This window comes from Ciconia boyciana, chromosome 7 (genome assembly GCF_034638445.1).
Source record: "Ciconia boyciana chromosome 7, ASM3463844v1, whole genome shotgun sequence".
NCBI lineage: Eukaryota > Metazoa > Chordata > Aves > Ciconiiformes > Ciconiidae > Ciconia > Ciconia boyciana.
In genome coordinates, this window is record NC_132940.1 from 58,462,608 (window position 1) to 58,473,140 (window position 10,533).

A 10,533-nucleotide genomic window follows, 5' to 3' on the forward strand; every position below is an offset into this window, starting at 1 on the left:
CACTGTTTTAAAATTCTCTCTTCTACTTCTGTTGGGGTTTTTTTCACATTAGAGAACGTGTTTGATGCATTTAAAGAATGTAATACGCTTGCCTTCACAGACACTGGAGGGTTCCATTCACTTAACCAGTGCACCGGTATGAAACATTCCAGCACCATTAACAAAAATCAAAACACAAACTTAAGAAAAATTAAGAAAATTTAATGATCAAATGAGCTATATACATTGATGGCACATGCCTTTCTTTCAGTTATTCCCTTTCTATGGCTGAAAATTAAGTTTGATACAAAAATAACAGTCAATAGTACCCCAGGGGATAGGGGGGAAAAAAAACCCCAAACAAAAAACATCTGTTGTTAAAGTGCATGTTTGATGTGAGCTCCACAACTAACTACAGTCCAGGGGTATCAGGATTTCAACCCATCAGACAGAGAATACTGTACAGGAAGATCCTAAGTTAAGAGCACAGGAAACTTAGATTTTTAAATAATAACTGATATTTTATGTAGGATAATCCTTGCATCTCTTTCCAGCATACAATCTGTACTCTTTGACATTCTGCAAGACAGAACAAATTCTGCCCTTCTATCGCTCTTCATATGCATTTCCTCAAGAGATACTCAGATAAAAGTTCATTTAACTACACTCATGAGAATAGCATTTTCTTAGGTAGTTTACTGTTTCTTCTGCTTACTTCCTTTTTCCTTCTCAAACTCAGCTATTTGATTGAATATGTTAACTAAGTTCTGGGGCAGGTTTCTTTTAATGCCACTTTCTGTTTGTGCTGTACCATTTAAAGATGTTTCCTCATCTGGTTCCTTTGTTTTATTAGTCTCCTCGTAACTTCTTTTCCTACCCTTATACTCACTTTCATTTTTATGCTGACTGAACACATGCCTATCACTATCGTAACTTTTATCGCCTTCACGTAAGCAGGTGCTAGAATACGATCTGTACTTTCCCAGTGACTTGCCAGAGTAGTCAGACCCTGCTGGAGACATGTAATACCTGTCTTGACCTGAGCCATGTTTTTTAAACTGCTCTTTTCTCCCCTCTACATTCCTTTCTAATTTCCTAAAATAATGCATCCTGGGTTTATCATCTGACTTATGATACGAACCCAAAGAACCCCTCCGACTGGAGAAAAATCTATCCGTTTTACCATATTTTTCAGTTTTGCTACTACTTGGCAGAGTTCTGGAGCTACTGTAAGAATCTCTTGAATCTTCAGACCTACCTCCAAAAGTGTCTTCATCATCACCTGAAGTCCTCAAAAAAGAACAGTGTCTGTCTTTCTCTCTTACTTCTGTTTTTGGACACACTAAGCTGTCCTGCCTTTCCAGCAGATTTTCCACTTCAAAATTTTGGTTAAGAAAGGAAGCAGAGGTATCAGCCGGAGGCGAATACCACTCCTCTTTCCTAATCTGATCTTTATAATGGGAAGAAGCTCTAGATGAGCATTTTTTGGAGCTGCGAGCAGACTCTGATCTATTTCGACGCTTTTTCCTACGTTTCTTGTGATCAGAGGAAGAGGAGGAAGAAGAAATTGATACATCTGATGAAGAATCACTTGATGAGGAGGAGGAAGAGGACGAAGTCGATACTTTCCTTTTCTTCTTCAACCTAAAAAATGTAATTAACCTGTGAGAGAATCTTCAGTATCAGGCAAAAATTGCGTATAGAAAGCAAATCTCTACTCCCCAGAGTTTGGCTGATTGGACTGCAAGGCATGAATGGAAACTGAGCCTGACCTGGCAAGACAATTGCAATTTTTTGATAAAGAAATGACATTTAAGATTAAATCCACCAAACAGTATGTTATAAAAGGCATCTTTCCCAGTTTAATATGGCACTACACTTCGCAAATACTTCACATTGCAAAGTATTTTTTAAACAACTTCTCTTCTTCCCCATGTATCTCCATTAAAGGGTTATTTGCACTAAAGGACACTGCCCACAAAAGATTCCAGAAGAAAAGCAGCTTACCTAGGTGGAAGTTCTACCTAGCTTACTGTTGGACAATCTGTCTGGAAATGCATTGTTCATAGTCTTATCTGCACTTATTGCCACATAATCAGTATACTGAATATAACAAAGTTACCTTTTTTCTTCTTTTAAGAGCTTACGCAATTTTTCTGCACTTGTTTCTACTTTCTTTTCTTTCTGTCTCTCTTCTTTGGCAGCTTGTTTCTCCCTCATTTCCAAAGATTTCTTTTTTGAACCCAAGCATCATAAAAAAATTACATTAAAAGTAAGTGTAAACACGGGTATTTTTCCCCATGCCCCCAACCCCATTCGAATGTATAATTACACCAGGGATGTTTTACCAGGATTCCCAGATCAAGAATTAATATTGTTCAGGAGTTTGGCATTGGCCATTGTGGTAATCAGGTTTACATTAAGGACCATATTGCAGTTTTTATTCCATTAAAAAAATATATTTGACCAGCCATTGCAGTGGTACCCGTGATCCAGCACACCGTGAAGCATGGAGCCCAAAAGGTATAGATAGAACATGCAAGAAAAGCACAGTATTAGCAACATGGAGAAGGGGAGAGGGGTGAAACCAACCCAAAAAGAGAAAGGTTTCAGGGAGAGTATCATTATTGTAGTTTACAAGTAAAACATGGCAGAACCCATTGTATTCAAGTTGGCCATGTTCAAATACAAACCGTTTTGTAACAATTTCACAGACCAGTTTGATGCATAGTTTACGTAAGAAATCATGTTCCAACGGTTTGTTGGCGATGAGCAGCACCAGATGTCAGATACAGCAACAACGGTCCAATTCAGAAGAAAATGCATTGGAGAAAAACACATAATCAGTATTACAGGAAAACATGCTTCAGTGGTGTTTCAGCCATTCTAGCACAACAGTGATAGTATCAGACTTACGTATTAAAATACATGTAAATGCAGAACAGCATCTCATCAGATGAATAATCCTTAAATTACTTAAGTCTATTAGAGACCAGTCTTCTGCCATCTACAGCCCTAAAGAGTAGCTCTATTCATACTCAGAGTGAGCAGAAAGTCTGATTATTGTTTTCAAAACTTAGCAACTGTCTTAAAAGAGACAATAAAGGAAATATTTCCAATAAAGGAAATAATTGCAGTTAAGGCTATTCAAACCAACAAGCAATAGCTAGCATCATGGTTTTTATCTGCTGCATCAATGACCCATTACACCAGGAAAATGCTCAAGGAGAGTAAAATTTATCTCCTATTTGCTGAATATCCTTCATCATTTTAACTGAGACTGACACCTTTCTAAAGCAGCCAAATGTGGATAGTGCTCAAATACCATACAATGTTTTATCTATCATGTAGTTCAGTTTTATTAATAAGATTGTCATATCTCCTCTCCCCCTTCTTTTGACACAGCCTGTCAGCATTATGGCTCCACCAAGTGAAGAAGTGTTGGTTCAGGCCATCTACCCCAGTCTATGTACTTCCTCACATTGTACTTCCTTCCTCCAGAAGCACAGAACAGAACAAGCCTGTTCCTCAGTGCTCTATTTTACTTTTTGATCCTCTCTGGAAGACAACACAAGTGAAGGAGGTAAATAAAAGAAAAAAGATGACAACTCAGATTAGCACAGAGATCCACCAGGGCTCAGGAAACATGCTGCGTGCAAGAGAAGAGAGAAAAAAACCACACAGCAGAGAAGAAAGCTAAGATACTCAAAACTGCCTGCCCACCCACCCTCCACCTTCTGCTGTTTTACTTTAAATCACCTCTTAATTTCCCCTCTCATGGGATCTTCCTGTGAGTTAGCTTTGGCTGGTGTTACTCTCTCTTTCATAATTACTCTAAATGACAAGGATCTGGCCGGTACATGCTGCTGTGCAATGTTTATTTGGCTTGCCTAAGTGTTTTACATTTTTCATGTTTGTATTCACAGATTGTTTTAATTTAACATTATTAATCATGCTTGTGTGATGGAATATTTGTATCCTTGCTTTAGCTGACAGGGTTAATAGGCTTTGCTCTTTCCCCATCTCCACTGTTTGGCATTTCTTTACTATCCTGTTCAAAACAGTGGAGTCATCAAGAGGTACCTTTCTTCTGGTAGGTACAGCCATAATGCTCACTATAAAAGATTTACTGTGGAAAAGGGAAGCAGAGAATAAGACAAACCATCAACTTAAACTCTCCCTGTTCAAAAGATTTAATATTATTTTTGGTGTTCATTTATTGTCATTGAGAGCACTATATGAAGAGAAAGTAAAGAATCACCTGCATATGCTTACGGAGTTTCGTTAAGGCCTCTTCTGCTTCCTGAAAAGTCTCATCCAAACTTAAGGCTTTTTTATAGTAACTCTCAGCATTTAGTAGTTTGTCTTCCTCTTCCAACCTAAAATTCAAGTGATAATTCATATACAGTTGAGCCACAGATTTTGACTCTTTTTTTGTTATTTTTAGGACTACCTTTCTTATTTGCACTATGACACTGCCACTGCCTCTGTCCAAGACAATATCTACCATCTTAGCCCACTTCAGTAAAGAAATAAAATGGTATTTCTGACACATTATCTCCTAATCATCATCAGTAATATTATTGTTCGAAATTTCAATTTCAGTTTCAAAAATACTGTCTTCTCTCTTAACACAGGGCTTAAAATAAATCTATTCCCTGAATATTCAAAAATAAAATTTTGTGTTACAGTAGTTAACCAATATTTCAGTAGAGTAACAGAACATCATTTTGTTACAAATACTTTCTTTAAAAAAAAAAAAAAAAACCAACCACAATAAACCTCCTGGAATATGTTCAAACATTTCATGAGACTTTATGCAAGCCTCATAACCTACCGGTGAAAGGATATTAGGGATTAAACCTCAAATGTTTTGCCAAGATTTTAACTGGGACAGAGGAGGAAGTGTAAACCAACTGCACAAGCAGGTATATATCCAACAAATAATTTTTTTTTTTTTAAACACATAGCCAGGAAGGAAAGATGCCATTCTGTGTCCTAACTAGAATGGTATTAAAAAAATATTATGAGAGAACTTGTTAACAACCAAACAAAACCACAACCCCAACACTTACTGCCCGCCTCTTTCCACAAGTGTCTGGCAAAGGTATTTTCTTGCATTTCTATGGGTAGGACAGTTTTCTAAAGCAATTTCAAAATCACCTATGGCTTTGTTCAGACTGCCTTTTGTTGCATACCTAGAACAACAGAAAAGTTGGATGGATTTTAGTGGTGTTTCTCTTTCACAAAGTAGAAAAACCAACAAAACAAGCAGACTTACAGAGCTCCACGTGCTACCAAAGCTTCAACATTTTGTGGATCAATTTCCAAAGCCTTGTTGTACTCATTCATGGCTTCCACATGGCGCCCAACCTTAAAATAATCAACCCCAGCCTTCACACTGGAGAAAAATATTTAGAAAATATTATGTACAGTTAGTCTATGCAGATTTTATACTGTTAATTACTCTCAAATTCTGGTTCCAAATGAGTGATAGGTAATAACACTTTTTCATTTACAGAATGAATATTTAAGCACTTTTCAGCACAAAACTCTATGTGTGACCTACTACCATTAAACTGGAACAGGCTTAATTATATCCAAAGCTAAAAATCACCATTAGACCAATGACACGAGGCGAGACAGGTAGATAGTACACACCGAAACCAGTTCATCTCAAACTGGAATATTTTGAGGTTTTACATTTCATATTACCTGAACCTTTCTTCTACATTTACCAGGAGATTAACTTATTGGAAGAGAACTGATATGAGTTGAATTTCAGAACTTTTCATTACAGACTTTTTTAAAAAATTAAAATTTATATTTAACATTATAAGCAACTTTTCCTGTCATTAATCAAAGTTGCAAAACACTATTGTTTTAAGCAAAACACTGGTTTGTTAGCATAGCAACCAGAAATTCTGAGGCTTCACTCAGATTACTTTTTTTTCTTTTTTTGAGCTGGTACATTGAAGAGAAGTTTTTCCACAAAAAATTTAAATTTTTAGGAGAAAAGTGTCTTACTTCTGCCTCCTCCACACTGTAGCATGCCCAAATACACTGCAAAACATAAAAGCAATAGCACCTATCCAGAGTTGCTTTTCCAAATGCAGCCAGGCAAATACAAATAGCAAGTGCACTTGTTAAATCTACAGTCTGAGGCTTAAATGGCATGACAAGCAGTATTAGGTCATTCAACACCCAATTATAAAATGGAAAATTGTGTACTTGGTATTGTCACAAATCTTGCTCTCACCTCATCAATGGGGCAGCATATTATAAGTATTCTAAGAAGTTCTCTCTTAAACGTGAGATGTATTTTGGAACTGAGTCTTGAGACTTTATCTATCATGTACCCACTTGGCAGTTAGGGTTACTTTCAAGAAGATCTTCCTGGTTACATCACTACACATGCAGTGGAACAACTGGTTCAATGTGTATTTTCTTTCAAGAAATATAACCTGTAACCTAATCTAACCTAACAATAAGCTCTGACAAGAAAAAGTATTGCATACCATTTCAAGGCCCAAGATGCAGACTGCTTTTTCCTCAATGCAGGGGCAAAATCTTCTTCATTGAAGTTTTTACTTTAAGGAAAAAAACAAACAAAACCATCAAGTTGGCCTTTTGAGTCTACAAAATTAAACTTACAATAGGTAATGCAGTTGAAATAAGATGAAATATTATTTATACAATGCCTTACTGCTCTCCCTCAGTCAGGAATGTCCTTTCTTAGTTCTGAAACCAGTTTTTCCCAACCCGTTCCACAAGTGCTGAACTGAACTAGTACAGCTGCAGTACATTTAACAAAAATATACCATATTCATACCTGCTTTGGAGCTTAATATATGGAGGGCTCACAACATCAATCATTGCATATGTTTGAGCCTAGTTCACTAAAGAGGTCAAATCTATTACTAAAATAAACATTGTAAATAAAAATCTGACAGAAAACATTAAAACTTAAACATCCCACATTTCAATCCAAAGACGTGGACAAGATCTAAGCAATAAATTCCTGAAGTATTTGGTATAAAACATTTTGTGTGATAAAGCATCTTGCTTATTCAGAGCAACAGAATTTCAAATGTAAATTGCTTACTCTAGAGGAGTTTGCTTTTAAGTATTTAAGGACACAGAAGCTGCAGTCATATAAATCTAAATGAAAATGGTTTAAGTATAAGTGGTCTAGGACTTCCACTCACAAGTCTATTTCAATGGATTAGAATAATCTCCACAAAGCTATAAGATAGCAACAATGTAAAAATCACTTACATTTGAAGACTTCTCATCAAAGACGGTGGATTTGATTCACTTAGTCCTAGTTTTTCTGCTAAATATTCAACTAATGACGGATTAGCGAATCCTGGGGAACGATGCAAAACCTCTTCGAATGTCTCTGCTGTATTAGCAACTTCCATGCTTCGCCTTAAAAAAAAGCACCAATGTACACAAACACAACGTCACAGACCTTATACTCAATTTCATGTTGCTTCTGTTTAGAACAAAAATGCCTATACTGATATTTATTACTGCTCACAAGCTGTTTTCTTTTACAGGCATATATTTTCCTACTATTTAGCAACCCTTATATCCCTTAGCCTAAGCAAGCTTTTGAAACCTATTTTGGCACCCATCTAGGTAACTCCAGGACATACAAAAAAACATAAAAATTGCAGAGATGGCTGTGTCCTTCTGTCTTCTAAGAGTAATTTTAAAATTTTAAGAGTTTCATATTCCAGTCTCCCAAGGTTTTTGTTTCTTTTTTTTTGTTGCTGTTTGGTTTGGGTTTTTTTTTTGGGGGGTGGGTTGGTTTTTTTGTTGTTGTTTTTAACACAGTCCCACAGTGACATACCTCACTCTGCTTGTGCTTTCCTTACATTTTAGGAAAGATACTAAAAAACCAACCACACCTGACATATCCAGAAACAAGTACGTTAAAGAGATGAACAACAAAAAATAGGTAATCATCCAATTCAATCAGAAACACCATCAGCAAGTTTAAAGAATAGTCTGACAAAGATGCTCTTCAGACACACTGAATACACCTGGCAAGTACTGCTGAATAACATATTCTTACCTATAATGTAATGGGAAGTCGTCGGAAGTAATTACACCCAGTTTTGTACTGGAAAGATTAGGTGGCAGAGCTGAGCTGTAAAGCGACACCGTGAGCTTCTCATGGTAACGATCAACATCCTTGATTGCAGCTATAGAAACAATAAAAGTTACGATAAAATTACAGAAGTGTCTCAAAACTGAAACAAATGGCTTCCTGACAACTTTTGCAGCTACTTACCTCGAATAAGGTCTCCAGTTTGATAATAAGATAAAGGATCTCCATGGTTGCTTTGAGAAGGCACATCTCTCAAAGGACAAAGTGCCTGCAATAGAAGAAAGTAGGAGTATCATAAACAAAGCCAAAACGTTTTTTTTTTTTCTCCTCCCCAAGATTAAGCCAGAAGATTAGTTTAATCTTAATGCATATCAGAGCAGTGATTGTTAAAAGCATGGCTTGGTTCAAATAAAAGTTTATGCATCCATACATAATGAACTTTTCCACTCAGAAGTAATAAATATTGAGTATGGGTCATAAAAATAAGTGTTTGCTGACTCAGCAAAGCATCGTAAGCTGTCCACATATTCATCTACCACCCACCATCCCAAAGTTCAGTTTCACCTTTACACATGCCACTCCACTAAGAGATACAAGAAGCAACTAATAAATTAAAAAATTACTATTTATCAAGAACAAAATATTGATCAAAGCTATATCTTACAGTGATTTCTAAATCTGAAATCTCCCGTATGACACCACTTCCCAGACAAATCAACACCATGAAAAAGCCAAATTCACGAATAGAAGTAATCCTCCCAATCACGATATCACCACGTTCGATGTCTCGAAAAAATAATTCTCTCCTCTCTTCCCTGGGAACCTCCATGAACCGTTCCAGGGGAGGCATAACAGCATAACACTCTGCAACACATGAGAAATTCACAGTTACGAAAAGACTAAGCTACAGCCTGAAAACACAAAATGCTTCACAATAGCAAAACATGTTAAAATCTGATTTATTTGTGCTTCCTATAAACAGGAAGTTTATGCACAGCCTATAAAAAGCAACAATAAAACTTTTCACTTTGTGTTTAAAAATACTGCTAATTTAAGGGCAGTGTCCCTACACTACCCAGCGGACCTTACCGAGTGACAGCTTTCCAGAGAAGCCGCGGCGCACCCGTTCGCAGATTTACCTTCGTTTTCCTCAATCATGTCGGCGAGAGGCCCATTGGGCTTCCACGAGTGAGCAAAGAGGAGATCAGCTTTTTTGGCAATGAAGCGCTTTATCTCGGTGTCAATGCTCGCCGTCTCTTTCCTAGGGGAAGGAGAACCCGGTGAGAAACACCCCGCGGCCCCCTCACGGCTCGCTCACTCGCTCCCCTCGACCGCACCGCCTCGACGCCCCTCACCAGGCGGCCGGCGGGTGCGGGGCCCCGCGGGGCGGCTCGAGGGTAGCCCCCGGCGGCGGCAGCAGCCCGCGGAAGTCGGGGTTGTCGTGCTGCTCGGCGCGGAGCAGCGAGAGCAGCGCGGGGCCGTGGTAGCTCAGCGCCTGACGCAGCAGCTCCCGGTCCATCGCGCCGCCGCCTCGCCCGGAACAGGAACCAGAGCCGGAACGCCCCCAGTCCGCCCTGTCGCGGCGATACGGAGCAACGCGCATGCGCCGCGCGGAGAGGGCGGGGCCAGGAGCGGGGTGGGACCAGGCGGCCGCAGCGCCCCCTGGGGAGCAGGAGGACCGTGGGGTTCGCTCTGAGGGACAGCGGCGGCACCGGCTGCGGCGGGGCCCCCGCCCTGTTTGCGGGGCCCGTCTGCAGGGTTCTCGCTGCCTGTATTAAAAAAATACTGCTAGAATAATAAAAGACAACATCTGAAAGGTAAAAGTTATCACAGATGGCAGGCGGCTACGTAAATTCCCGCCGGCTCGGCACCGCCGAGGGAGCGGCGGCTCTGTCGGGAGAGGGCGCTCCGCCTCCGCCGTGCCTGCTCCGCGCCCCGCTGAGGCGAGTGCGGCCGGCCCGGGCCCACGGCGCGGACCGCGTCCCTGTGTACTAATAGTGGGATTCAAATACACATTTCAAAGGGAAAAGACAGCGCTTCCTCACCAGTGTGTCTCGTTCTGAGGAAGCGCGGCCTAGATACATCCAGCGAAACACATCTTTCTGGACGTCAACTGCAGCATATTTGTTTCAGAAGGTAGAGATTCTTCAGGTCTGAGGAAACACATCGCTCAAGAAGTTCTCAATTAGTTCTCAGCCAGTTCTTAAATGTTTGCACTAAATTACGGCAAAGAGAAGAAACGAGCGAGCACCGCAGGCACCATTGCTGTGTGGGGCTAGAGCTTACCCCGGAGGTGACGGGGGCTCGCGTCCGAAGTCAACAACCGCAACGTTCATCAGGCTGTTTCTTTGAATTGTCCCTCTGACAGGCTTCCCATCAGAAATTCATACAAGTGAAACAAAGAAGCGTGCGGGCGAGAGATGTTCTGGCTTTCT

The 10,533-nt window shown here is 39.7% G+C and overlaps 1 protein-coding gene across 4 annotated transcripts; it reads right to left on the bottom strand.

The window, feature by feature from the left end:
• Positions 1-82: 82 nt before the first annotated feature.
• On the bottom strand, positions 83-9,660 carry TTC14 (tetratricopeptide repeat domain 14). 4 transcript variants are annotated; one of them, XM_072866818.1, is made up of 12 exons: positions 9,454-9,660; positions 9,238-9,359; positions 8,763-8,962; positions 8,282-8,366; positions 8,063-8,192; positions 7,258-7,410; positions 6,498-6,569; positions 5,261-5,380; positions 5,055-5,177; positions 4,241-4,358; positions 2,102-2,211; positions 83-1,623 (listed from the first exon to the last, which is right to left on the bottom strand). In XM_072866818.1, exons 1-12 carry the CDS (start codon positions 9,615-9,617, stop codon positions 675-677), a joined length of 2,346 nt encoding a protein of 781 aa, XP_072722919.1. In that variant the 5' UTR covers positions 9,618-9,660; the 3' UTR covers positions 83-674. The 4 variants fall into 4 exon arrangements, 3 of the variants coding, with proteins under 3 accessions (XP_072722919.1, XP_072722920.1, XP_072722921.1); XM_072866819.1 differs by having other exon boundaries at positions 1,488-1,623; positions 2,102-2,194; XR_012043305.1 differs by lacking the exon at positions 83-1,623 and adding an exon at positions 2,673-4,108 and having other exon boundaries at positions 2,094-2,211.
• Positions 9,661-10,533: the final 873 nt, after the last annotated feature.

Excerpts from the sequence above, each read along its gene's own strand:
- TTC14 (XM_072866818.1), bottom strand. The coding sequence starts at position 9,617 with ATGGACCGGGAGCTGCTGCGTCAGGCGCTGAGCTACCACGGCCCCGCG. Across the intron at positions 7,411-8,062 it reads GACTTCCCATTACATTATAG|GCGAAGCATGGAAGTTGCTA; the intron begins GTAAGAATATGT and ends CTTTTTTTTAAG. Across the intron at positions 6,570-7,257 it reads TTGATGAGAAGTCTTCAAAT|TAAAAACTTCAATGAAGAAG; the intron begins GTAAGTGATTTT and ends TTTTCCTTAAAG.